The following is a 26,865-nucleotide window of genomic DNA, read 5'->3' on the forward strand; positions in this document are numbered from 1 at the left end:
GGCGCCCGCCCCTCCCCGCGCTCTGCCCGTTCCCAGCGGCAGCGGGGCAAGGATGAAGGACCGGACCGGGGAGCTGCGCGCGGTGAGTGCGGGGCGCACCCGGGGCTCAGGGGGATGCGGGCAGCCCTCTGCCCCCATCGGGCACCGCCCGAAGCCGGCTGGGTCCCCCTCCCTGCGCGGGGGCCGCCCTGCCCTGAGCGGCGGCGGCGAGGGGGCTGGGCGGGGGCTGGCGGCAGGGATTGAGCCCCCCGGACACGGCCGGGATGTCGGGGTTAGGGGTGGGGGGGGTTCCCCGGGCTGCGCCGTCCGCACGCCGCGCACCGCTGCGGTTCTGCCCGGCTTCGGGCGCTGCGAGCGGCGATCTGCGCGGTGCCGGGGCCGCGGCGGCGGAGCAGCATCGCCGCTGGGAGGAGCGGATACGGACGTGTGTTTGTAGCGGTGCGGGCGGGGGCTGCCCGCGGGGCCGTGCCGTGCCGTACTGTGCTCCCCGTGACCGTGCCGTGCTCCCCGTGCCGTGCTCCCCGTGACCGTGCCGTGCCGTGCCGTGCCGTGCCGTGCTCCCCGGGACCGTGCCGCGCCCGCTCCCCTCCCGTTTTGCGTGCTCATCCTCCGGCGCAGCCGCTGCGGCGGGGCCGGGGGGCGCCTGCACCGCGCTGACCCCGGCGCCGTGACCCGGCCTGGCGGGGAGGCCTCGGGCTCCGTGTGCGGCCGGGGCCGGCCCTGTGCCCCGCGGAGGCCCCGAGGCCCCCGAGCCCCCCGAGCCCGGGCCGCGGGCGGTGAGAGGCGGCGGCGGCGGCTGCGCGCACGGAGCATCGGTGGAAGGAGCCCCGGTGCCCCTGGTGCCCATGCCCGGGCCCCTGCGGCACCCTCGGGGCTGCTGCCCACGCTGGGGCCGAGCCCTGGGCACAGCGGCAGTGGCCGGAGGGGCACAGCCCGAAATCCCGGGGTGCTGCTCCAGCCCTCGCCCGTACCACCCCCGGTCCTCCCGCTAGTGCTTTTTCTTGTTTGTATGGTTTTTTGTTTTTTTTGTTTTTTTTTTTTTTTTTTTGTGGATTATTTTTTAAAATTACTTCACGGTTGGCGCTGCAGAGCCGCCTGGGATTGCAGGGGGTCTGTCCCGTGGGGAGGACTCTGCCATAGAGCGAGGGGCAGTGGGCACCACCGTGGTGCCCAGTCTGGTCGGGCATCAGAGCTGCCACCAGCATCACTTGGCTGCGAGTTTGGTTTGGTCTGAAAAGCACCCGGAGGATGGGGCTGGGGTGATGCCAGCGAGGGATTGAGCGGGTGATGGGCAGCTCTTGGGGTAGCTGGGCAGCTCTTGGGGTAGCTGGGCAGCTCTGAATGCCCAGGGCTCGCTGTGGGTGCTGTGGATTCTGGAGGAGGAAGAGGCTCCCCCAAGAGCTGCCTCCCCACTCTGCCTGGAAAACACCCAAACATGGGGCTCTGTCTCCACCACCAGCACAGGCTGTGAAATGGGATTGGAAAGCAGGCTTTTTAATAATAATAGTAAAAAGAAGCCTCATGAATGTCCTTTTGGCAGCCGTTGCTGGCTGAGAAGTGATGCCATGGAGTATTTTAAAATCTCTCTGTTCCTTTAAATATGCCTCAAGAAAAATAAAATGTGTTTTCGCCTCGCTCCTGCTGCTGCTCCTTATTCATCAGCCTCATGCTGAGGGTGCAGCATTCTTCCCGGGGACTCCTGGGGATGGAGCAATGCTTTTGAGCATCCAGTTACCCCGAATATGAGTGGGTGCCCCCTGGCAGCACTGCAGTGAGTGAGGCAGCGTGGATTTACACCCTTGGTGCTGGCAGACACCAGGGAGGAGCGAGATGCTGCAGTGGACACAGAGTCAGGAGCGTTTGAACTTGTATCCTCTCTGCTCTGCCTCATTAATAGCCTGGGTTGGTTCCTCCCATGTTAATACAGTGCTTAAATTCTGCCAGGGATGATAAAAAGGAAGGATTAATAAAAAAAGAGCTGGCATTGTTGGAGCAGAGGAGGGGATGCAGGGCGGTCACTGCTCTACAGAACAGCAACTCCATGTCTTAATGGGATTTTTAAAATGGTACTTGATATTCAAAATGCTAATCCCAGTTCTTTCCTGAGCCTCGGCTCTGGTTTGGATCAGACTTGCTGGAGCTTATTCAGTGCCCTTGTGGGAGTAGTGCCCCCAGATCTGCTCTGGAGCAGGGATAGGAAATTTAACTTAGATAAAACATGTCCTCTTGTGGAAGGAGAGCTGCTGAGGATGGGCTGTGCAGGATGCCTTGGATGAGGCTGAGCGGAGCTTTGTTTACAGCTGCTTCTGTGCAGGTGTCACAGCTCTGGCTGTCAGTGGTGTTTCCTGCCCACCTGGGGTGAATCTGGAGCTGGTCCCGTTCCCCAGCACCCCCAGAAGCAGCCCTGGCGAGGTGGTGTGTACACGCAGGGCTGTGAGAGTCCTGTGAGCTCCATCATGCCACAGAGCTGACAGCTCAGTCTGAGTGAGGCACTGGGATTTCCAGGATGTGACACAGGTCCAAATGGTAAAATAATTATGAATGGTGTTAGAGAGTGGGAGGAAGCAAGGGAGATGTGCCAGTGTTATAGGATCACAGAGTGGTTTATGTTGGAAGGAACCATCCAGTTCCAACCCCCAGCCATGGGCAGGGCCCATTTTTTGGGGTGCACTTACCCCCTGTGCCTGTTGTTCATCTCCACAGCTGTTTTGTGTGCATTTCTCCAGTGATGTTTGTGTGTTTATGCCATGCCACTGCCCTTCCCAGCTGGCTGAATCCTCACTCCTGACAGCCAAGTCCCTGCTCCCAGCACTGCCTCCTGCCAGTGGGAGCAGTGGGAGATGGGAGTTAAAAATAAAAGGGGAGAGGAAGCGAGGTGGGCTCCTGGTCTGTGGGTGCCCCCTGTCCCCTCCTGTGGCAGTGAAATCTGCAGCAGTGCCCCAGGACTCACAGCCTGACCTCTCTCCATCCCTTCCTCTTCATTCCATCCTGTTCCTACTGAGGCTTTCTCTCCTGGGGGCAGGAATGTGAAGTCGAGCACAGTTGCTGTTTGCAGAGGTCAGGTCTTGTGTGACTCCATCTTTTCCAGAACCCCCCGGCTGCAGAAGTCCCTACAGACCTTGCAGATGAATACATTCACTGGTTCAGATGCCATCTTCCTTTCCCTTGTTAACCCTTTTCGTTGCCATAAGTGCTTTTGAGCTCTTCTGTTCATCCAGAAGGGTCACACATGAATAATTCAGCTGTCCTGTGTATAATTCAGCTGTCCTGTGTCCCTGCCATTGGGGAGTAGGGCTGTCACATGGCAGGTGGCAGCCGGTGGCTGTGTCCCCAGTTCTGCCTTGGCTTGAGGGCTTTAGCATCACTGAAATGCTGGATTTTGGGGTGGGGAGGAGCAGAGCTGCCCTGGCAGGTCACACATCATGGCTGCCCTTACAGCAGTCCTGATCCCACAAGCACTGAGGCAGGGAAGCTGCTGTGCCTGCTCCTGTGGGGTCCTGCAGCAGGAGGGTGAGATGCTGCTGGACCTTCACTGCTGGGGACAGCTGGGCAGCTGGGCAAGGAGGAAGGTGACAGAGTGATGTAGATGAGCTCTACATGCTCCTGTGTAGGGTGTTCCTACATGCTCCAGTGTGAGATGTTCTTGTGCCCCTTCATGGTCCTGTGTGTAGGATCTTCTTGTGTTCCTATGTGATCCTGTGTGTGTGAGAGATGTTCTTGTGTTCCTACAGGCTCCTCTGAGATGTTCTTTTGTTCCTACATGCTCCTGTGAGATGTTCTCATGTTCCTGCCTGCTTCTGTGTAGGATATTCTTGTGTTCCTACATGCTCCTGTGTGGGATGTTCTTGCATTCCTACATGCTCCTGTGTGAGATGTTCATGTGTTCCTACATGCTCCTGTGTGAGATGTTCATGTGTTCCTACATGCTCCTGTGTGGGATGTTCTTGCATTCCTACATGCTCCTGTGTGAGATGTTCATGTGTTCCTACATGCTCCTGTGTGAGATGTTCATGTGTTCCTACATGCTCCTGTGTGGGATGTTCTTATGATCCTACATGCTCCTGTGTGAGATGTTCCTACATCTCCTGCATGCTCCTGTGTGAAGTCTTGTGTTCCTACACGCTCCTGTGTGAGATGTTCTTGTCTTCCTACATGCTCCAGTATGATCTTCTTGTGTTCCTACATGCTCCCGTGTGTGTGAGATGTTCTTGTGTTCCTACATGCTCCTGTGTGAGATATTCTTATGATCCCACATGTGGGATGTTCTTGTGCTCTTACATGCTCCTGTGAGATGTTCTTCTGCTCCTACATGCTCCCGTGTGGGATGTTCTTGTGTTCCCCAGCACTGAGGGGTCCTGGGTGTCCCCGTGCCACAGGGACACTGTTCTCACCAGTGGGTGCACACCGTGGTAGGACAAGCTAAAAACTGGGAAAACCTTCTGTGCTTTAGACATGGCTGCAGGCAAAGCCCAGGCTCTAGGTCACTCTGGGTGGTGTGTCTTGTCCCCAGCCTGGGGTGATGGACAGGGTTTGAGGGACAGACAGAGCTCAGAGGGGACACTGAGCCCCAGGGTCCCTTGGATGTGTTGGGGAGCTTCAGGTCTGGTGCATGGGGGTTTGGTGGTCACACTGAAATCAACTTAAACACAGAAATACTCTTGCCCCGCTGAGACCTGCTGTCAGTCTGGGCACCAGAGAGTGATAAGAGTGCTGATAAGTGCAGCCAGATACATCAGCTGTGCCCTGGGTGTCTGAGAGGAGGGAGCCAAAAGGGCTCAGTCTCATTCCCACTGTTTTAATTCCAGTGTCTTTGTGTGTGAGCTGCTCGGAAGCTGTACAAATGTTTGTTTTGCCATGGATCTCGCCATTAACAAGATTTCTCAGGAAATATGCAAAATTATCACTACAGGCAGAACATGTACAGTAAGGCTCATTAAGCTAAGTACTGTGATAAATTGCTTCTTCCAGAAAATTATGTATATTAGCAAAAAAGGAGGAGAGTGAGCCCAGGTGGAAGGGCAGGAAGACAGAGCGTGTGGGATTGTGGTGGCTCCAGGTGACCTGAGCACACCTGCCTCAGGAGAGTGTCCTTGCACCATGGGATGATCCTGCAGGAGAAGTGGGGAGGGGAGGGCAAGCAGAGGACAGCAGGGGAAATGGAGATGGAGCAGTGCTGTGTCAGGAGCAGAGCAGGCACAGAGCCAGAGAGGCTCTTTGCTCAGGGAAAACGTGAAACCAGGCAGCAGTGGAAGCACAAGGAGTAGAAAGTTTTGCTGAACTGAAAGAAGGGGAGAGGGCAGGGGAAAAATGTCGCAGGCTACTTGTACCTCTGCCTGTGCCCCTGCCTGCAGTGGCCAGAACCAGGGCTGCTCTTGGGAATGTGTGTCACAGACATCTTTTCATGAAAAATCCTTTCTTTAAGATTTTTCCTCCTGAGAAGCTGAGAGGCCTCAGGAACAAAATGTGAACAATGATTATCTGCTGCTGTGGAATGCAACAGGTGCATCTGTGATTGGCCATGTAGAATCTTTGTAATTAATGGCCAATCACAATCAGCTGGCTTGGACACAGAGCCCGAGCCACAAACCTTTGTTATCATTCTTTCTTTTCTATTCTTAGCTAGCCTTCTGATGAGATCCTTTTCTTCTGTTCTTTTAGGATAGTTTTAATATAATATATATCATAAAATAATAAATCAAGCCTTCTGAAACATGGAGTCAGATCCTCATCTCTTCCCTCATCCAAAAACCCCTGTGAACACTGTCACAGAATGTGGGCACTGCTTTTGCCCCCCAAATCAGGGAGCAGACCTATGGCTGTGAGCAGGGGACAGGCTGTGGCATTGGGTGTGTCATGGGCTCACAGAGTGGTTTGGCTTGGAGAGGACCTTCACAAACCATGTGGTACCATGAGCATGAACACCTTCACTAGACCAGATTGCTCTGAGCCTTCTTCCAGTCTGACCTTGAACACTTCCAGGGATGGGGCTGACACAGCAGACAGACTTCAGGATGCTCAGATCCCACATGAGAGATGTTCTGAAACACCTTTCACCCTTTTCCAGTGATACTCTGAGTATTTTCCATAGTGATGCAGCTGCTCTCCCCTTGCAGGAGTGGTGGAAGTAGTGAGTGCAGCCCGGGACATCTGCTGACCAAAAGCTTGAGGACATCCAGAGGAGATCAGGAAGTCCTTCTGCTCCAGCAGCCCTGGAGAGCTCAGGCTCAAGAAAAGATTCCCCTCAGTTGCCAAGGAACCTTCAAAAAACCATATCATCCAACCCTATTGCCCTGGGTTGGGATATCTTCCACTAGACCAGCTCCTGACTGGTTGTAGAATTCTAAATCTCCTGCCCAAATTGTGCTCATTTGCTCCTAGGCAAGCATGTTCTTTCTACAGGAGAAGGTTCCTCCTCCTCCTCAGGCATCCACAGGCCCCTCAGGGTACAGCCCAGCACAGGGGACAGACCTGGCTGTGCAGCATCAAATATTGCTGCAGGGTAGGACTGAACTTCGTGTTAACAGTGCAGTTTTCCAGATTCTAGGGAATACTTGCAAACCCACGTTTCTTTTCATGGGAAATGACTAAAAATGAAGTTTTCTGCTCACTGTTCTGTGGCCACTCTGTGCTGCTGTACTTCTGCAGATGTGTGCTGCAGGTTTTCCAGTATGAGCTCTGCCTTTTTCTCTGCCATTTCTGGTCTTCCATCAGGTTCTGTCAGACCTTGGCTTTGTCTATGAAATGACTTTTTGGTTTTCCAGAAGACCTTTGCCTTTTAGGAAGATCAGTGGCTCACCTGGATGGTGCTGAGGTTCTTTTACAGGGTCTAGGCAAGAGCACCAAAGGAATGTCATTGAGCTTTCATGACCATGTGAGCAGCCTGGTTTGGTGAAGGTGTCCCTGCCCAGGCAGAGGGTTGGACTGGAGCATCCTTGAAGGTCCATTCCAGATCAGCATTCCATGAGTACCTGTTTGTAGGTGAGGTGGTGGGGTTTGCAGGGTAACCATTGTGTGGACTGTGTTGATCCCACAACCACTGGAATTGTGGTGCTGTCCCTGTCACCTTCTCTGCCTGAGGCTTCCCTTATTTTTTCTCTGGCAGCTCTGGTCTGCACAGGAGCTGTAACCATGATGATGCCACTTAGAGGATGTTAAAAAATTAATTTCAGATTATTTAAGTCTGTTTTTAAGCAAATCATTCTCCAGCCATGACTGTAAATTATTATAAAGTGCTGGCTGTAAAGTCTGGGTGCTTTTCCAGAAGGTGATAGTGCTGTCCATGTTTCAGAGCTACAGGAGGAGGTCAGTGAGTTCAGAGTTCAGCTCATTGCCCTCTCCAGGACTGGTGTCACCTCTGGTACTTGCTCTTCAGAGTTAAGGAGAATTTTACCTGATTGCTTTTAAAACTGAGCTTAAGAGTGATCATGGTTCTGATGAAAGGCTTGGACTTTATGCCAGAGGCTGGGAATTGTTTTGCAGGAATGCGAGCACACACCTAAGGACAAAACTCTTGGAAGTCATGTTCTCCCTTGCACTGCTGGTGTTGGAAATAGGAAACACCACCTGACTCATGCAGGTGTTGCTGAATGCTGAAGTCATAAAAAAAATAAGTTGTTACTGGGAAGGTATGGGCTGGTTTTGGTGAATATTAGAATTACAGAATTGCTTAAGTTAGAAAACTCCTCTAAGTTTTCTTAGCACTAACCCCAAGTGCCACAACTACACAGCTGTTAAATCCATTTAGGGATGATGATTCCACCCCTGCCCTGCACCTGGGCTGGACAGCCCTTTCTTTCCATGGAGAAATTTTCCCCAGTCTCCAACTGAATTTGCCCTGGCACAAGTTAAGGCTGTTTCCTCTTGTCCTGTCCCTTGTTCTCTGGGAGCAGAGCCTGACCCCCACCTGGTTCCATCCTCCTGCCAGGGCATTGTAGACAGTGAGGTCACCCCTGAGCCTCCTTTTCTCCAGGCTGAGCCCCCCCAGCTCCCTCAGCTGCTCCAGACTCTTCCCCAGCTCCATTCCTTTCCCTGGACATGCTCCAGCATCTCCATGACCACCTTGTTGTGAGGGGCCCAGAACTGACCCCAGGATTTGTGGCGCCCCAGCAGTGTCCAGCACAGGGGACAATCCCTGCCCTGGTCCTGTGACACTTTATTTCTGATACAAGCCAAGTGCCACTAGCCTCTTGCCCACCTGGGCCTGTTGTCATCTTACTGCAAGGGGTTCCATACTGCTGAATCCTTATCACAGAAGTTTCACAACTTCTTGGTGGTTCTTGTGGGCAACTCCTCAGAGCACTGACTCTTTCTTCCTCACAAAGCAGCCAACTGACTCCAGTTCCCTTCTCAACGAGCCACCCCACTCTTTTATAGCATCTTCTTCTCACTGGTTACAGCTGTGGCCTGTTAAAGCCAGGCCTGCTCCTAATCTTTGATAATTGGCCCAGCTGCAGCTCCTTAGGGGTGAGATTACTCTCTACACTATCTTTATTTTCTTATTTTCTACACTATCTTTATTTTCTTATATTCTATCCCCCTACATGGGCTATGTTCAGCTACTGCTGGCCAGCACCCCAAGGCCTTTCCTGGCTTTTCAGTGGCTCTGCTCCCAGCCTGGAGCACTCCATGGGGTTGTTGATACCCTAGTGTTGAATTTGGCCTCATTGAATGTCACAGAATTGGCCTTGGCCCATTGACTCAGCCTGTCCAGATCCCTCCTGCCCTCCAGCAGGTCAGCATCTCACCCAGCTTGGTGTCTTCTGCTGAGGGTGCCTTGATCCCCTTGTCCATGTCATTGATGAGGGATTAGCCCCAGCCCTGATCCCTGGAGAACACCACTGGTGGCAGGCTGCCAGCTGGATTTGATGCAGGAATAGGGCACAGCTGAGTTTGGGGCCTGTGTGCCATGGAATGGCCAATTTATCCTGGTGCACAGCTGTATTATATGGTCTGCAAAAAGGGCTGAGGAGGTTTAAGGCATGGTTTTGGGTGGTTCAGCTCTTCAGGGCTCTCTCCTGGGAGCACACCCTCTGGCTGTGCTTATCCTTATCCTCAGCCTTGGCACCACCTCTCTGGAAACCTTCAGTGACAGGACTTCACCCCTGCTTGAAGGGCTTTTTTTGGCTGCTGGAGATGCCTTAAGCAAACCCTGAAGTGTGAGGAGCTCAGGGTGATGCCTCAGGTTTGAGCTTTTCTATTTTTCAGATTCTGTGCTGCTTTAGTGTGTGGGTCTGGGCTTCATAATAGGGAATGGTGAGCTCTCTGCACAGAGCAGGGAGACAAAACAATTCCTGCTCTAGCTGGGGACCAAGGACAAATGATCCAGACCTCAGGCCCAGGAGCATAAATAAAGTGGGCTGAAGAGAGAAAAACAAGGAGGATGGGACTGCATGGGCTAAAGCTACGATAAGCAAATGGACCAAAACTTATAAACGTGTGAGACCCCATGACCGGTTGTGCATTTCATGACCATTTTGGGTTGTGCTGCCGAAGCTGGATCCAATTGAGGCCTCTTCAGAAATCCCTACTTTATTCTTTGGCTCTGTCTAGCCTCTGTTCTAGGTCAGCCTTCCCAAGGCATGAAGGGCAGCCCCAGGGTGAGAGACTGGTTTGGTGGGTGGGAGATCCATGGGTGCCCTGCTCCTTGTCCAGGTGAGGCTGTGCTGAGCTGCCCTTGTGTTCCCAGACATTTGAGTATCTGCACCTTCTCCTGTGTGTCCTTTGGGCTCTGTGAGATGCTGAGATGTCAGAGCTGCTGCGTTGTTGTGACCTTGTCCTTCCTTGCACAGCTGCATGCCAGAATGAGCTGCCATGGCAGCTCTCAGTGTCATTGCCACTGGCCTTGGGGGTTTGGATATAGGGGACAAGGTGACTGCTGCTGGGTGTTGAACCCCTGTGTGTTGAGTTTGCAGGGTCCCCAGGACGAGGGAGGAATTGATGAATCTGACTCCATGTTCTTAGAAGGCTAATTTATTATTATATGATATGGTATTATATGATATGGTATTATATGATATGGTATTATATGATATGGTATTATATGATATGGTATTATATGATATGGTATTATATGATATGGTATTATATGATATGGTATATATTACATAATTTATATGATGTTTTATATATATTATATATCATATACAATATATTATATAGAATATAATATATTAAATCATAGCATAATTATATCACACATTATATATAAGATATATTATGTTATATATTATATATCATATTATATTATATCATATATCATATTTCATATTATATTTTCTATTATATCATATATCATATATCATATAATTACTATATTATATAATATCATATTATGTCATATGATATAACATCATATGTTATATCATATATTATGCTGTATTGAAACTATACTAAAGAATAGAGAAAGGATACCTGAGAAGGCATAACAAGAATGATAATGAAAACTCGTGGCTCTCCAGAGTCCTGATGCAGCTGGCTGTGGTTGGTCATTAAGAAAAAACAATTCACAAGTTGGATAAACAATCTCCAGCCACATTCCAAAGCAGCAAAACAGGAGAAGCAAAATCAGATCATTTTTTTTCTCTGAGGCTTCTCAGCTTCCCAGGAGGAGAATCGTGGGCAAAGAGGATTTTTCAGAAAATATGACAGTGACACCCATGTGCCACTCTGTGTGGGGACAAAATCCCAGCCATGACCCACAGCTGCTCAGAGGCAGCCCTAGGAGCAGCCTGTGCACCCTGCCATGGCACAAAAAGAACATAATTTCACAAAGCAAGCCAAGCCCAGATGGCTGGGATCTCTTCAGCTGGGCAGAGCAGCACGGAGGTGTTGGTAAATACAAACAAACAGATGCAGCCTGGGAGTGAAGGCGTGCAGCAGCCTCCTCATTCAGGGATGAGCCCTTTCTGTGCTTCACTGGGTGGTCCCTGGGAGGGGGATGGCAGCTGGGGTGGCTTCTCCTGTCCCTGGTGCTTTTGTGAGTCCTGCTAGGGTGGGAGGCAGGCAAGGGCTCGCTGCCTCTTTGGACACAGATGTTTCCCAGGAAAATGTGCCAGCCCTTGGCAGAGGGCTGTGTTGGGTTCAGGTGTGCCCAGCAGGGACTGAGCCCCATTGTTCCTCTGCCCTGCCTGCACCAGCTCCCTGGGCATGGTCAGACCCTTCTGCACCCTGCCAGGAGAGGACAGGAGCCTGGGGCTGTGTGTGTCACTGCTGGGGTGACAGAGAGCTGGTTGTGTGTCACGGTGTTTATAGGGGTCTTTGGATGAGGGAAGAGATGAGGATCTGACTCTATATTTTAGAAGGCTTGATTTATTGCTTTATGATATATATTACATTAAAACTAAGAATAGAATAGCAAAGAATGATAACAAAGGATTGTGGCTCAGATTCTCTGTCTGAGCCAGCTGACTGTGATTGGCCATTAACTCCAAACAACCACATGAGACCAATCCCAGATGCATCTGTTGCATTCCACAGCAGCAGATAACCATTGTTTACGTTTTGTTCCTGAGGCCTCTCAGCTTCTCAGGAGGAAAAATCCTAAGGAAAGGAATTTCCATAAAAGATGCCTGCCACAGTTGTGCCCCTCACAGCCCACCCTGCCAGGAGAGGATGGGAACCTGGGGCTGTGTGTGTCACTGCTGGGGTGACAGAGAGCTGATTGTGCCCCTCGCTGTCCACCCTGCTCCCTCTGCTGTTTGCAGGAGACCAAGCACCAATTCTTTTCAGGTGTTCTGTGCTCCTTTGCCTCTTTCAGAAAGTGCTTGGAGAGAGAATGGGCTGGAATGAATTTGTTAGCATGTGCTGGTTACAAAACCTCAAAATAGAGCCGGGATGCTCCAGGGCTCTGGATGTCTTCCCATCTGCTGCTCCTCTTTGTCAGGGATGGTATCACAGTTTGCTTCTGCCTCCACTTGGGATTTTGGCCCTTGTGGAGGGCACTGTGAAGCCTGTGAGGCTCCAAAAGCTGCTGGAGTGTGGGAATCCACAAAATCAGAGGGTTTTGGGAAAGCAGCAAAGGCAGGCCTTAGAGACAGCAGAACTGTGATTAGAGCTGAGCAGTAGCCATGAGATTGGTCAGCAGAAAAAATATTTAAAAAGTAGAAAGCAAGGACAAATAGAACAATGGTCTGTGTATTAACACTTGTCTAGAATAACTCTCTAAGCTACAGAAAAGTTTATCTAGCAAGATAGTAGGAAGTTTGGAGCTTAATGGAGCTCTGTGCATTGTGTTTAAGGCTCACAAGCAGGTACTGTGTTCAAAATAAGCAAGCATTGTTTAACCAAAGGTACCTGTGCTTGTAGTGGTTGGGTAGAACTACTGTCAATGTGCTTTTGCTTTGTGGGACTGTCAAAAAACTTTTAAAGTGAGTTGTAACACTGAGTTCTTTGTCTGCTGCCTGGGATGTGAGCTGCTGGCAACTTCCCATTGTCATAACCATGTTGTTGTCTTATATATCAAGAGTTCTATTATCATTATAGTGCAAGGATTCTACATCCTCAGAGTTGCATACCTTCTTAATGTTTCTCACAGGCACCTCCTCTAAGCACTGACTCCTCTTGGTCCTTGCAGCAGTCATCATCTGACTCCAGATCCCACCAATCCACTCTTTTATACCACTGTTCTTATTGGCTACAGGTGTGGCCTGTTAAGATCAGGCCTGCTCCTAATCTTTAGTAATTGGTTCAGCTGCAACTCACTGGGGGATAAGATTACATTCTATGCCACCTTCATTTACCCATACTGTGTCCCCCTACACCATGTAATGAGACTGATGCTGGAAAATCAAACAGCTCGAGGCAGTTCCCAGCAGTGCTGTCCCGTTGGTGATTTGTACACAGACCCCAGCTGGCAATACTGGAGGAGCTCTGGGTGCCCTGCCCTCCCCACCCAGCCCTGCTGCTCGGTGGCACTGAAGGGCAGCAGCACCCAGAGCCATCCCAGCTGCCAGGTCAGGGCCCACATGGTGCCACTGCCCAGCCTCTGGTGGACTGGAGAAATGAACACCTTGCAAAAGAAGGGTTATCCTCATCCATGCTGTGCAGGGACAAAGCCTGCAAGCCCTGGGTCCTTGGTGCTGGCTGGCAGGGCCTGAGGCAGAGGTGAGGGGCACTGGGAGGATGCTGTGCCTGACATTGTGTTCCCAGGCTGTCACAGACATATTTTCATGAAAAATCCTTTCCTTAGAATTTTTCCTCCTGAGAAGCTGAGAGGCCTCAGGAACAAAATGTAAACATTGATTATCTGCTGCTGTGGAATGCAACAGGTGCATCTGGGAGTGGTCTCATGTGGTTGTTTCTAATTAATGGCCAATCACAATTAGCTGGCTTGGACAGAGAGCCCAAGCCAAAAGCCTTTGTTATCTTTCTTTTTCTATTCTTAGCTAGCATGCTGATGAAATGCTTTTCTTCTATTCTTATGGTATAGTTTTAATATAATATGTATAATAAAATAATAAATCAAGCCTTCTGAAACATGGAGTCAGATCCTCATCTCTTCCCTCACCTTAATGCCTTAATGCCCCTGTGAACACTGTCACACCAGGCTGGGGAATTGTTTGCTGCTTGTGCTGAGCAGCACCTGCAGGTGGTTTTGACTGGGACAGGAGCTTTCCATGTGACTTGAGAAACCTGGGGTGCTCACAGCTGGGATGCATGAAGCCAAAACACTGTTATGTTTCCTTTCAAAACATGCTTTTTTTTTTTTTTTTTTTTTTTTTTTTTTGTTTCTTTTTTGAAAGTTTTGGCCTCTTTGCTACTTTTGTACTAGAATTAATCATGGGGGGGGGACACCTCTTGGGGTAGAGCAGTGAGGGCCAGGGTGGAGGGAGCTGCAGGGAGCAGCTGATCCATCAGTGCTGCTCTGCCTGGCATCCCCTCTGGCTCCAGTCCAAGGCACCCATCAGTGGATGTGGCTGCTGTGTGTGGCCAGCCCAGGGCTGGGGTGGTGGGGTGGGGTGGGATGCTGTGCCTGGCACAGGGGTGAGGATGGCACTGAGGGTGTTCCCAGTGACGTGGCTTGCACAGATGGTGCCCTTCTCCAGCCCGGAGTGACAAGTGACATGTGCCCTCCTGACCAGCAGGCTCCATCTGTGTAATTTCCTCTTCATGGGGCTTCTGGCTGGGCTCTGTGCCACTCCCCCTGTCCAGTGCCTGCCCTAAATAACATCTCTGTGCCTGTCCATCAGCCTCTGTGCTCCCAGGAGTGCTGTACCCTCAAGCATGAGTGCCTCTGGCAAGGCTGTGTGTGGCTTGGGTCCCCTCCCTGCAGGGTTTCTGGGTATGGCAGGGTCCAGATAGGACCAGGCAGGGATGTGGTATCCTCTGTGCAATGAGGCAGGCCTGTTTTGGATGTGAAAGGGACGAGCAAGAGGTGACAAGGACAATAACATCTTGGCAGGAACACTGCTCTCCTGCTGCTCTTCCTCTGCTGACAGTCACTGGCCTTCCTGGTTTCTGTGCAAGTCTTCATTTAAAATTAACAGTGGGAATACTCTGCTCACAGGCTTCAAAAAGGGGCTCAGAATTCTGGCAAATTGAGACCCTGCCAGAATGATGGCAAAAAAAAACCACTGGATAGGCTTGTGGGGAGGTTGTGTTGAAGGTTTTTCTGTACAAGGCTGCAGGGGCTGGCTGGTGCTTCTCATCCAATTCCACCCACTGCCATGGGCTGGGACACCTTGGACTGGTCCAGGCTGCTCCAAGCCCTGTCCAGCCTGGCTTTGGACACTTCCAGGGATGGGGAAACCACAGCTTCTCTGGGCACCCTGTGCCAGCCCCTTTTGGTCTGACATTTTTCCCCCATGTCCAGCCTGACTCCACCCTCAGTCCAGCACCATTGTCCTGTGCTGGGACAGAGCTGGGGGCAGCTCCAGGGTGTCTCAGAGCAGAGGGGCAACATCCTCTCCCTGTCCTGTCCACACTGCTGAGGGTGAGCCCAGGAGACATTTGTCTTTCTGTGCTGCCAGTGCCCATGGCCAGGTCAAGCCCCATTTGTCACCCAGCAGAATCCCCTGATCCATCCTCCTTTCCTTTACTCCTTCCTGTGGATGCCCATCCTGTTGGGGGCATGGTGAGGTGGCAGGAGCTGCAGGCAGGACAGGTCCCCTCCATATGGGGGTGGTGTGGATGTCCTTGTCCTTGTCCCTGATGTGGGGAGGCTTAGCAGGATGAGGGAAGAAAGATCCCCTGTCCTATAAACACACATCCAGGATGTCACCCTGGTTTTTTAAGATTTTCTAAGCCTTCTGATGTTGATGTTCTTGTAGTGAACTTTCTCACACGCTTTCTGTAAATAACTCATTGTTTGGCATTCTTTTATGGAGGAAGAGAAGGCTGATGGACTGTTGGTCTGTCCAGTGTCATTGGAGAGGTGGCACTGTCACCCTCCAATCCACTGTCACTCTTGGAAAACTGTAAATGTTGGAGTCAGAAAATAAACTTCCCTTTTTTCTTCACCTTGAGAACAGCGGTTTGAGCTTGTGTTCTTTCGTGTCCTATAATGACACCAGGGTGGTGTTTGCATTGGCAGGTGCATCTTCCATCACTCCCAGTGTGTGTCCCCAGGGGCTGTTGGCATTTTCCAGCATCCTGGGGGTGTAGGTGGGGGTCTGTGTGTTACTGCCCATCCAGTGGGCTCTCAGTACCACCCACCAGAGTGTGTGATGCTGCAGAGCTGTTGCTGCTTAAAATCAAGCACAGCACCAACCTGGCAGGAATGTGTGATGTGTAAGTGGAATGTGAACATGGGTGGTACTTGTGTGTCTGTAGCAAAGCTCTGTCCATGCTTTCCTAGCTTTAGGACATGGTTCTTTGTGACCTCCTCGATGGTGAGCCCTCCTGCCATGTGCTGGGGGAATGCTTGGGGTGCTCTGGGAGCAATGGAGCACATGTGGGCATTGCTCTGGAAGCAGCTTTTGACTCCAAGTGGAGCTGAGCTTACGGCCAGGCTTGGTGCTGGCTGAAGGGGTGGCACTGGGGCTGGGACAGTGACAGCTGTCACCGTGCTCAGATGGTTTGCGTAGGAGCATTGGAGGTAGCACGGTCAGGATGGATGGAGAGCAGAGATCTCTGCAGCCAGGTCAGGAACTTGGGGTTTATTGCAAAGGGCCTGGGGGCAGGGCCCTGCTGGGAGCTGCCAAACACAGCTCAGAGCAGGCTGAGAGGGGAGAGGGTGAGAGAGTAAGGGAGTAAAAAAGGTAAGAGTAAAAGGGGTAAGAGAGTGAGGTTCTCGTTACAATACAATAAATCTTCTTCTGTGCTGAATATTCTAATTCTCATGAACTGATCTAGTACAAGAGACAAATTCTGTAGCATTCACATACAGCCTATAAGAATCACTACATTACCACACTGTGTTACATTTTAAACCCTAAAAACTCCTCTTTGGGCCCCTTCTGCCAAGCTGTAGGGTCTGCTCTGAGCCTTGGGCCTGTCTGCAAGCAGAGGGTGTTGTTCCATCAAAAGGGGATCACCTTCAGCTGGCCACAGCATTGTTTTCCAGTTGTTCAGTAACTGAGGTATCTGAAAGCTTGCTTTCATTTCAATCTCACTTACAGTTTCTATATTCTCATAATCTTTTGCCAGGCAATCATATTTATAAGGCTTTCCTGTTTCATCTTCCCCAACAGTTTGGAGCAGTGGTGACACAGGCCAGGGGGAGGGACTGGGCTGCCTGGTGGCACTGGCATGCAGGAAGGGTTTGAAAGAGCCCGTGGCCAAACCCTGCCCCTGGCTCCAGGGAGGTGTGGGAGGGTTGGATGTGCTCCTGTACCCAGCTCTGTCCAAGCCTGAGCTGTGCTCTGGCTCTCCATGCTGGACTCTGACTGCTGAAGGGATTGGGAGAGGCTGTGTGCACCTGCTGGGAGCAAACTGCAGAATTTAGGAAGCAAAAAGCTTCAAGGAAAAATGCAGGGACTGTGCAGCCTCAACCTGTCCCTGCACACAGTGGCACCAGGACAGTGACTGTCCCCTGGGCTGGGCACTGCTGAGGCACCTCAAACCATGGGGCAGGAAGGCATTGAGGGGCTGGAGCATGTCCAGAGAAGGGAACAGAGCTGGGGAAGGGTCTGGAGCACCAGGAGGGGCTGAGGGAGCTGGGGCAGCTCAGCCTGGAGAAAAGGCAGCTCACCTCTTCCTTGTCAGGGTGAGATTTTCACCAGAATTGGGGGAGCTCTCTGATCACGAAGGCTCTGGATAACCGTGAATGGGATAACTGTGTGGAAGTGAGTTACCTGTTGTAGGAAGGTAGAAAAATTATAAAGAAAGGCTTCATAAAATTAAGCATTCTCTCCTAAAATCAGAGGCTGGCCTTGTCAGGCCCTTTGCAGGTTCCCATGTGAAAGCAATCCTGGTGTGAGCAGTTCATTAACTTAACAATCTGTTCCTGGGTGAAAGACAACTTGTACCTGTATAAACTGTTTTTACACCTTAGACAGAAAAATGAAAAGTATCTCTCACAAACTTTCCCTGCATGTACACACTGAGAGTTTAAGTGACCAATCAATACAGGATAACAACTTGTTACTGACCAATAATTAATTAACAAGAAAGCTTCTGACCAATGGGAGTCCCACACGAGGTCTGTAAAACTGTATATAAAGGAGTTATGTGAATAAAGAATGTCCTTTTTCCACCATGAAGAAAATGGGAGTCCATGTGATTTATTCCATTAGTTACCCAGGCAAAAAGTGCCACAAGTGGTGGCAAGGCTGAAAGCTGAGGTCTGCAGATGATACCACCCAAATCAGTCACTGTAGGGTGGAAAGACAATTTTAGGGGGTGGGATGGATATTTCATCAGGCTTATTTCCATGCAAGAGGGCTCTCTCTGGAGTCTGTAGTGGCTGTCTCTCTGCAGAGTGCAGAGGGGCCATGGGGTGGTGTGTAACTGCAATCATCATGAGATGAGCAGAGGCAGTCCTGTTTTAATAAATCTCCATTCCACTTGCTTCTTCTCTCTTGTAAAGATGGAGTGAGAGGAAACTTTCCCAACCTGTTAATTTTCCATTTCCCTCTGTCGTGTAGCTGCTTTGGATGATAATCTTTTAAATGTCTCCTTATGTGCAGGACTGTAATTTTTCCTTCCCTTGAGAGCTTGCAGCCCCCGCCTTGCTGGGACAGGAGGTGTTTTCATCTCTGGTGACAATGACACACATGCTTCTGCAGACAAGGACAACCCCTCATTTGCCTGCTGTGACTTTACTAGTTCTGCTGTCTTATCTGTTTGCTCCCACCTTTCCTGCACTCTGCAGCACTCCTTTTATTTCCCCATCACAGCATCCCTTGTGTTTACCATCATGGCATCCCTTATGTTCTCCTGACATGGCATTCCTCACATTTTCCCATTGCAGCATCTCTCACTTCCTAGTGCAGCTTTCCTCGTGTTTCCCACTGCAGCTTCCCTCCTGCTTTCTCCCGTGGCAGCATTCCTTGTGTTTCCTGTGACAGCATCCCTCATGTTTCCCATGACAGCATCCCTCGTGTTTTCCCATCATGGCATCGCCCAGGCTTTCTCCTGTGGCAGCATTCCTTGTGTTTCCCATGGCAGCATCCCTCGTGCTTTCCCATCACAGAATCCCTCTTGTTTTCCCAGTCCAGCATTCATTGTGCTTTCCCAGTCCAGCATTCCTTGTGTTTCCCATGGCAGCATCCCTCATGTTTTCCTATCACAGCATCCCTCGTGCTTTCCCATGGCAGCATTCCTCTTGTTTTCCTAGTCCAACATCCCTTGTGTTTTCCCATGACAGCATCCCTCATGTTTTCCCAGTCCAGCATTCCTTATATTTCCCATCACAGCATCCCTTGTGCTTTCCTAGTCCAACATCCCTGGTGTTTTTCCATCACAGCATTCCTTGTGTTTTCCCAGTCCAGTACTCCTTATGCTTTCCCAGTCCAACATTCCTTGTGTTTTCCATGGCAGCATCCCTCGTGGTTTCCCATGGCAGCATTCGTTGTGTTTTCCCATCACAGCATCCCTCTTGTTTTCTTATCACAGCATTCCTTGTGTTTTCCCAGTCCAGCATTCCTCGTGTTTCCTATCACAGCACCTCTCATGTTTTCCCAGTCCAGCATTCCTTGTGCTTTCCCAGTCCAGCATTCCTTGTGTTTCCCATCACAGCATCCCTCATGTTTTCCTATCACAGCATCCCTCGTGCTTCCCCCATGGCAGCATCCTTCATGTTTTCCTAGTCCAACATCCCTTGTGTTTTCCCATTACAGTATCCCTCATGTTTTCCCAGTCCAGCATTCCTTGTGCTTTTCCAGTCCAACATTCCTTGTGTTTCCCATCACAGTATTCCCTGTGTTTCCCATCACAGCATCCTTTGTGTTTTCCCAGTCCAGCATTCCTTGTGCTTTCCCAGTCCAACATTCCCTGTGTTTCCCATGGCAGCATCCCTCATGTTTCCCCATGGCAGTATTCCTTCTGTTTCCCATCACAGCATTCCCTGTGTTTCACAGTCCAGCATCCCTCATGTTTCCCATCATTTCCCTGCCTCGTGCTTTCCCACCCCACCCTGGTGTTTCCCATGGTGGAATCTGTGCTGCTCCTTGCAGAGCTGCTGTGCTCACACAGGGTGCCCTGGGAGCTCCCCCTCCTTGGCTGTGGGGTGTCCTTGCTGTGTCCATGCTGTGCCATGGCTGCTGTGGTGTTTTGGCCATCCCTCCCTGCTGGATGTGGCTGTTCTCAGCTCTCCCAGAGTCCTGGGGGTTTGGAGTGGCAGTGCCTGGGCTGTTCCCCACTCTGGCTGGTGTCTGCCCCAGCTCCTTGGAGCAGGTCAGCACAGGAGAAGGGGAAGGTTCCTCACAGGAGCTCTGAAATAGGGCTGGGAGCTCTGCAGGAAGCCCTGGCTGATTCCTCTCTCTCTGTGTTGTTGTTGCAGGCCAAGGACAGTGATGATGATGATGAAGTCACCGTCAGTGTGGACCGGGACCGTTTCATGGATGAGTTCTTTGAGCAGGTGAGAGCTTTGTTCCTCCAGGGTGGCTTTGAGGCTGCTTCAGACCTTTCTGCTGGCACCAGGGTGGGTTGTGGATGCTCTAGGCTCCCTGTGCCCACTGGGGATGGGGATGAAGGTCCTGGTGCTGCTCAGCTGATGCTCAGGGTTGTGCTGAGTGCTGAACATCCCTGCACACCTGAGGCTGTGCTGCCCTGTGGATAATTCCCTGCTCCTCCAGAACCCAGGCCATGGGAGCAGGAATGCCTCACACCCAGCTCTCAGGCCTTTCCCCAGAGCACCTCTGCAGAGCAGAGCAGCAGTCTCTGCATGGATCATGGATTTAATTTTGTGCCTCCTGTTCCCAAACAAGAGGTTGTCTTCTGGCATGTGGGTGGCTGTAAGATCTGCTTGCTGATTTTTAGCACACCCTTAGCATGGCATGTGTGTGGGGGGTGTTAAAATGGATCTGTGCAGGCAATGGAGTGGGAACTGGGATAAATCTGATGTGCAGGTGGAGGAAGATGAGCAAAGGAGTGGTGTGAGCCCAAGGAGAAGGCTGAGTTAGAGGGTGAGCAGCCTGGCAGGTGGAGAACACAGGAGAGGTTTCCCCTCTTGGGCAATGCTGGTGTCTTGCTGTAGCACAGAAGGGCAGGGAAAATGCCAGAATGGATCTTTGGGAAATGTGGGATGGGGGGTGAGGATCAAACTGGGCATTTCTGGAGCTTTTTATGGAGCAAGGAGCCATGGGAGACTGAGCCACCACCAGCCTGGCTTTGCAGTCTCAGCAGTGCTTTGCCAGTGGCACAGAGTCTGGGAATCTGTACTGCTGATTTATATAAATCCCAGAAGTTTCTCAGTGTGTCACAAATGAGAAAATGCCAGAATGGATCTTTGGGAAAATGTGGCCTCCCTGGAATGGAGGGTGAGGATCAAATTGGGCATTTCTGGAGCTTTTTCATTGAGCAAGGAACCATGGGGGTCTGAGCCACTACCAGCCTGGCTTGTGCAGTCTCAGCAGTGCTTTGCCAGTGGCACAGAGTTGGGGATCAATCTGCTGCTGATTTATATAAATCCCAGAAGTTTCTCAGTGTATCACAAAGAATCCAGGACATACAGTCTGTATTACACTGCTGTGACTCAGAGCTGGCTGGTGGGATGGAGAAGGGCTGATTCTATAGTTCCAAACTGGAAAATATTTATCCAGGAGGATGTTTGCTGTGGTTCAGACATGTCATGGCTGCTTTGGCATAGGGTATAATAATCCCTTCACTTTCCAAGAGTCCAGGTTCTGTCACAGACCACCTGTCTTGTTGTCTCACTTCACAGGTGGAAGAAATTCGAGGCTTCATTGATAAAATCTCGGAGAATGTGGAAGAAGTGAAAAGGAAGCACAGTGCCATTCTGGCTTCCCCCAACCCTGATGAAAGTGAGTGAGCTGTGAGCCCTGTGTGTCCTGTGAGCCCTGGTGGGTGGCTGGGGCCAGGCACAGTCCCCGGGGTCTGCAGGTGGTGCTGAGGGAGGGCTTGAGCTGGCCTGGTGACTGACTGGTGGCTTTGAGGCCTGGAGAGGTGGTGAGAGCCCAGTGAGGGGATTTCTGCAAGGCTGGGGCAGTGTGGAGGCTGGGAAGTGGCTGTTTCTGTGCTGGTTGTCTTGCCCTGGGCTGCCTGGGAAAGAGGAGTGGATCCTTATCCCAAGGAGTGGATAAAGCAGAACAGACCAAGTGTCACCTGCTTGGGCCCACAAATGTCACAGCTCCTCTTTGAGCCACAGGTGGCAGCTGGGACCTTGCATCTCTGTCCTGGGGACAATTTATTGCTGGCTGGTCAAAGAGTCTATCCCTTCCCGACCTCTTCCTTCCAGAGAAAAGGTTTGCTGCCAGGAGCTGGAGCTGGGGATTTCAGCACCCAAAGGGTGGCAGCATTCGGGTGTCTGGGGGATCTGGCAGAGTTAGAACTGTGCATGCTGTGTCCCCTGTGGTCCCCAGAGGAGCTGGCTGTGGGGTGGTGGGGTCAGCAGAGGCTTTCCAGCTCCAGTGTCTGCACAGCCCTTACTGTGGAATGGGTGGATCTGAGGGCTGAGCCCTGCAGGGTGTGTTAGAGCCTGCCCAGGCTCACCTGCTGAGGGACAGCCCTGGAGCAGCTCAGCAGCCCCAGGTTCCACCTTCAGGGTGGGTCCCCTTTGCCCGCACCATCACCATGCTGGTGTCACAAGGGTGTTGGATGCTGCAGGATGGCTCCAGGCCACTGGCACCCCTCATTTTGGCCAAGGTGTTGCTTCCATGGGCTGAGCACTGCTTGTGATCCCAGTTATAGAGGCTGGAAAGGTGAGACCACGTCTCTCTCTTCCCTCTTCCCATCCATTTCTCACTTGCCCAGTGCAATTCCATGCCTGCTTGTGGAATTGTGCCTGGAGGTCCCAGGAGGGTGCCCACACACACATTGCCCTTCATCCATGTCAAATCAGTAGATTTTGTAATTACCTGAAAGGAATGGCTCTACTAAATTATCTCAGGCTCTCCTCTCCTGGCAGCTGCTCCTCAGCTAAAATTTCCTTGGCCAAGGCTGGAATTGAGGGATTTTCCCAAGGGAGTTCCCATGTCTCAGGTTATCGCTCAATCACCCTCCAGGGTCTTGTGTTGTCACAGTGAGATGTTGCAGTGTTCCTGTCTGGGAGTGTTCAGAGAAAAGCTGCTGTGAGCCCCATGTGTCCTGTGTGTCCTGTGGCCATGTGGCTTTCCTGGTGGGTGACTGGGAGCAGGCACAATCCCCTGTGTCTGCAGGTGAAATGGCTGCTGCACAGGCATGGGGTCCACTTGGGGCTGCAAAGGCCACTCATGGCCTCAAAGCACAAGAATATATTTAAAAGTCTGAGATCTGCAGTGAACAAGATGTGCTGACATTCCCATGACTTCCAGAAGCATCCAGGACCTTGGAAGGGCTCCTGGTTTTGTTTTACAGCATTCCTTTGCCTTGGTATTGTAGAGAATTCAGTTTGTTCATCAAGAATTGTTTGGACAGGAAGAGAGGAGCCACACATTGATGTGAAGTCAGTGATTTGTGGCATTGTGGTGTGCTCAGGAGATGTGGTAGGGCTCAGCGTGGACAGAGTCAGAATCACAGAGTGCTTTGGGTTGGAAGGGACCTTCAGAAATCATCCATGGGCAGGGACACCTTAAATCTACACCAGTGAACCACTTGCTCCAAGTCCTGTCCAGTGTGCCTTTGAACACTTCCACATCTTCTCTGGGCAGCCTTTGCCAGCCCCTCATCACACTCACAGTGTGACATTCCTTCCCCATGTCTAATCTGACCCCACTGCCCCTTGTCCCAGCCCTTGGAACATTCTGGTGCTCACCTCTGCTCTGCCAGGGCATTGTCTGTGCTGGCAGCCTCACCCCCACCCTCCTGTGCTCCTGAACCCACAGAGAACCTGCTCATTAATGCACATTTGTAACCCAGGGCTGTGAATTTATTGAGATTAATTTGGAATTTCAGAAACAAGTTCCCATGAGGCATGGCAGGGGGATGGAGCCAAAGGACACTAAAATATAGGTTGTGAGAGGCTAATTTTGGGATGTGCTCACTGGGGTTTGCTGTTTAACAGGGCAGGGAGTGACACCTGGGATGGACATCAGGGCAAGATGTTGCTCCCTGCAGGGATTTGGGATGCTGGAACAGCACCCTGCTTATTCTTAGTGATCTCCAAGTACTTTAGCATCATGTGGAAGATGCAATGAGGGGAAATGTTCCTGCAGGAAATAAGAGAATGTCACGGACTTCTCATCCTTGTCTGGAGGCACATGTGCTGTGCAGCTCGGGTTGGTGTGGGTGTAGCTTCTCCATCAGAGATACAAACTCCTTCAACACCACCAGCAGGTCCCTCCTGGAGCTGGAGGACTTTGGGGTGGGGCTTTAGATGGAGCAGAGCTGGGCTGGTGGTCTGGGAAATGTTTGGGCAGTGGTTGGGGTTGCTGTTGGAGGAATGGATGCAGAGGTGTGTGGTGGCTGCTGGTGAGTAGGTGCATTCTCAGGGTCAGTGATGGGAGAGAGGGACTCTGTGACCATGTTCACAGGGGTCTCAGGTTGAGGGAAGAGATGAGAATCTGACTCCATGTTTCAGAAGGCTTGATTTATTATTTTATGATATATATTACATTAAAACTATACTAAAAGAATAGAAGAAAGGATTTCATCAGAAGGCTAGCTAAGAATAGAATAGCAAAGAATAATAACAAAAGCTTCTGTGATTGGCCATTAATTAGAAACAACCACATGAGACCAATCACAGATGCACCTGTTGCATTCCACAGCAGCAGATAATCAATGTTTACATTTTGTTCTTGAGGCCTCTCAGCTTCTCAGGAGGAAAAATCCTAAGGAAAGGATTTTTCATAAAAGATGTCTGTGACAGGACTCCATGGGCACAATCCCACTGGAATCTGCTTTTTAGGTGGCTGTGCTCAGGCAGATGCAGCCCCTTGGTGTTCTTTGTTTGCAGGATCAGGTGAGGTTCAGTGTCTGTGTGAGACCTGGATTTGTGTCTGTGTGAGACCTGGACCTGCCTGGCATGTGGAGGTGCAGGATCCATGGAGGGGCTCATCCCTCCCTTCTGCTGATCCCTCTCCTGGCTGCACAGACTGCTTTTGGTTCTGCCTTGCCATTGCTGCCTGGGTTTATTTTGGAGCCCAGTGGGTGGGAGCTGGCTGGCTTTGCTGTCAGGCAGGGAGGTGACAGCCCAGCAGGTTCAGTCTGGCTGAGGGGCATTGGAGGGTCCCCACACAGTGGGCAGCAGGGTCTTGGTGGGACTGGGTGGGCTTGGAAACCTGAGGGGCTGTGTTCCTCCTTGGGTTGGGGCCATCACACCAGGTTTAAGTCACAGCTCCTGGTAAACCCATTCCTAAAATCCTTCCCAGTGAGTGCTGCCGCTGTTGCTGCTCCTGGCACTGCCATCAGCTGCTCCTGCTTGGTCCTTGGTGCAGGCCACATCCCAGAGGAGGTGGCCAATGCCACAAATCACTGATTTCACATTAATGTGTGGCTCCTCTCTTCCTGTCCAAACAATTCTTGATGAACAAACTGAATTCTCTACAATATCAAGGCAAAGGAATGCTGTAAAACAAAACCAGGAGCACCTCCAAGGTCCTGGATGCCTCTGGAGGTCATGGGAATGTCAGCACATCTTGTTCACTGCAGATCTCAGACTTTTAAATATATTCTTGTGCTTTGAGGCCATGAGTGGCCTTTGCAGCCCCAAGTGGACCCCATGCCTGTGCAGCAGCCAGGAGCACAGCAGCAGGAACACTGCAACATCTCACAAGCCATCTCACAGCCAGCAAGCAATGAAATCACATTTGCTGTTTCCCTGGAGTGGTCAGGAGGGGTTCTGTGCCATTCCTGTTCTCTGAGCACGACATCCCTCCAGTGGCAGTGCTCCTGTGTCTCCAGCACTGGGTTATGTAACACAGCTGTCTGCTCCATGAATTGCCTCTGGGAACTGAATCTTCAGATCCCAACTTGTGTCTCTCAGCCTGTCAGCTCAGCCCTTCTCTGCAGGCTTTGGGAGGCCCAGGAAATATTTCAGACCTGGGAGCAGGTCCATTCCAGCACAGAAGGGGAGGTTCACTTCCATGGGGGCTTGACTTCCAGCTTCATCATTTTGGCTGTGCAGGCTCAGGGTGGTGGTGTGTGACACCAGGGCACAGGTGACTTTGTTCAGCCTTTCTGGCTGCTGGGAGCTCCTTGGAGAGTGGCCCCTGTATTCCTAGCAGACCATTTTCTGGTGGAGAGATGTGTCAGGTAGGCAAGGAGACAAGCTGTGGCTGCTCACCTCTGTCTGATGCTGTTGAGGTGTGACAGTGTTCGCAGGGGTCTCGGGATGAGGGAAGAGATGAGAATCTGACTCCATGTTTCAGAAGGTTTGATTTATTATTTCATGATATATATTATATTAAAACTATACTAAAAGAATAGAAGAAAGGATTTCATCAGAAGCCTGGCTAAGAATAGAAAAAGAAAGAATGATAACAAAGGCTCTGTCTCAGACTCTCTGTCCAAGCCAGCTGACTGTGATTGGCCATTAATTAGAAACAACCACATGAGATGCCCCAGTCTGTGCTGGCCCTGGGGATTGCCCTGATCCATTTGCAGGACTTTGCCCTTGGCCTGGTTGGCTGTCAGGTTGTGGAGTGGCTTTGATGGACATTAAATTGTGAGGCCCAGGGAGGCTGGATGGTTCCCACAGCTCCTGCAGTGGGATTGAGGACACAGCAGTGCCCTGGTGATGTCCTGGTCCTCAGCAGGGTGGGCAGGGCATGGTGTGGCAGCAGAGCACAGCAGAGCAGGCACCCAAGGGACAGTGAGAGCAGGTGCCACCTGCCCTGTGGCTCTCAGCATCTCTGTGTCCTGCTTCCCCTCTCCAGGCAGTCCCAAGGGAGTGTTCTCAGCAGTCCTGGTGTGTGATGTAGAGACTGGAGGGGTGTTTGGGGCAGGGATGGGGGTTCCTCTGCCCACTGGGGGTGTCCAGGATCTCCCAAACTGTCTGCCACCCCTCACTTGTCCTGGCCATCCCCAGCAGTGTGGTGCTATGCCACCCTTGCCCTTCTGGCAGTGCCTCACTGAGCTTGGGTTGCCTCAGGTGGCTTTGTCCTCTCCCTGTGTCATACAGATGCTTTGTCACCCTTACAGACACTGCTCCAGCTCCTTCTTGGAGGAGTTTTGTCTCTCCTGCCTGTAATCCTTGTTGAAGGGCCTCTCTAGGACATACCCTCCAGTGCTCTTCTCATTTCCAGCCTGAGTGTTTGCAATCGATTTACACACCAGTGTCAGCCCAGGAACAAACACATTTGCTTAAGGAGCTCTTTGCCCTTCTGGCTTCATCCTGGCAGGTCACCACAGCAGCTCGGGTGTTTTGTGTGGGCTTTGCACAACCCC

At 51.3% G+C, this 26,865-nt stretch overlaps 1 protein-coding gene across 1 annotated transcript in view; it reads left to right on the forward strand.

Moving 5' to 3' along the window:
- The window catches only part of STX1A (syntaxin 1A), a 73,736-nt gene continuing 46,871 nt past the window's right edge, over positions 1-26,865 (forward strand). Inside the window, exons 1-3 of the mRNA XM_063173953.1 lie at positions 1-82; positions 19,880-19,957; positions 21,263-21,362. Coding sequence (XP_063030023.1) covers positions 53-82; positions 19,880-19,957; positions 21,263-21,362 — 208 coding nt within the window. The 5' untranslated portion in view covers positions 1-52. The remainder of the gene's footprint in view (positions 83-19,879; positions 19,958-21,262; positions 21,363-26,865) is intronic.

The sequence above is a fragment of the Melospiza melodia genome, chromosome 21 (genome assembly GCF_035770615.1).
Source record: "Melospiza melodia melodia isolate bMelMel2 chromosome 21, bMelMel2.pri, whole genome shotgun sequence".
NCBI classification, from domain to species: Eukaryota; Metazoa; Chordata; class Aves; order Passeriformes; family Passerellidae; genus Melospiza; species Melospiza melodia.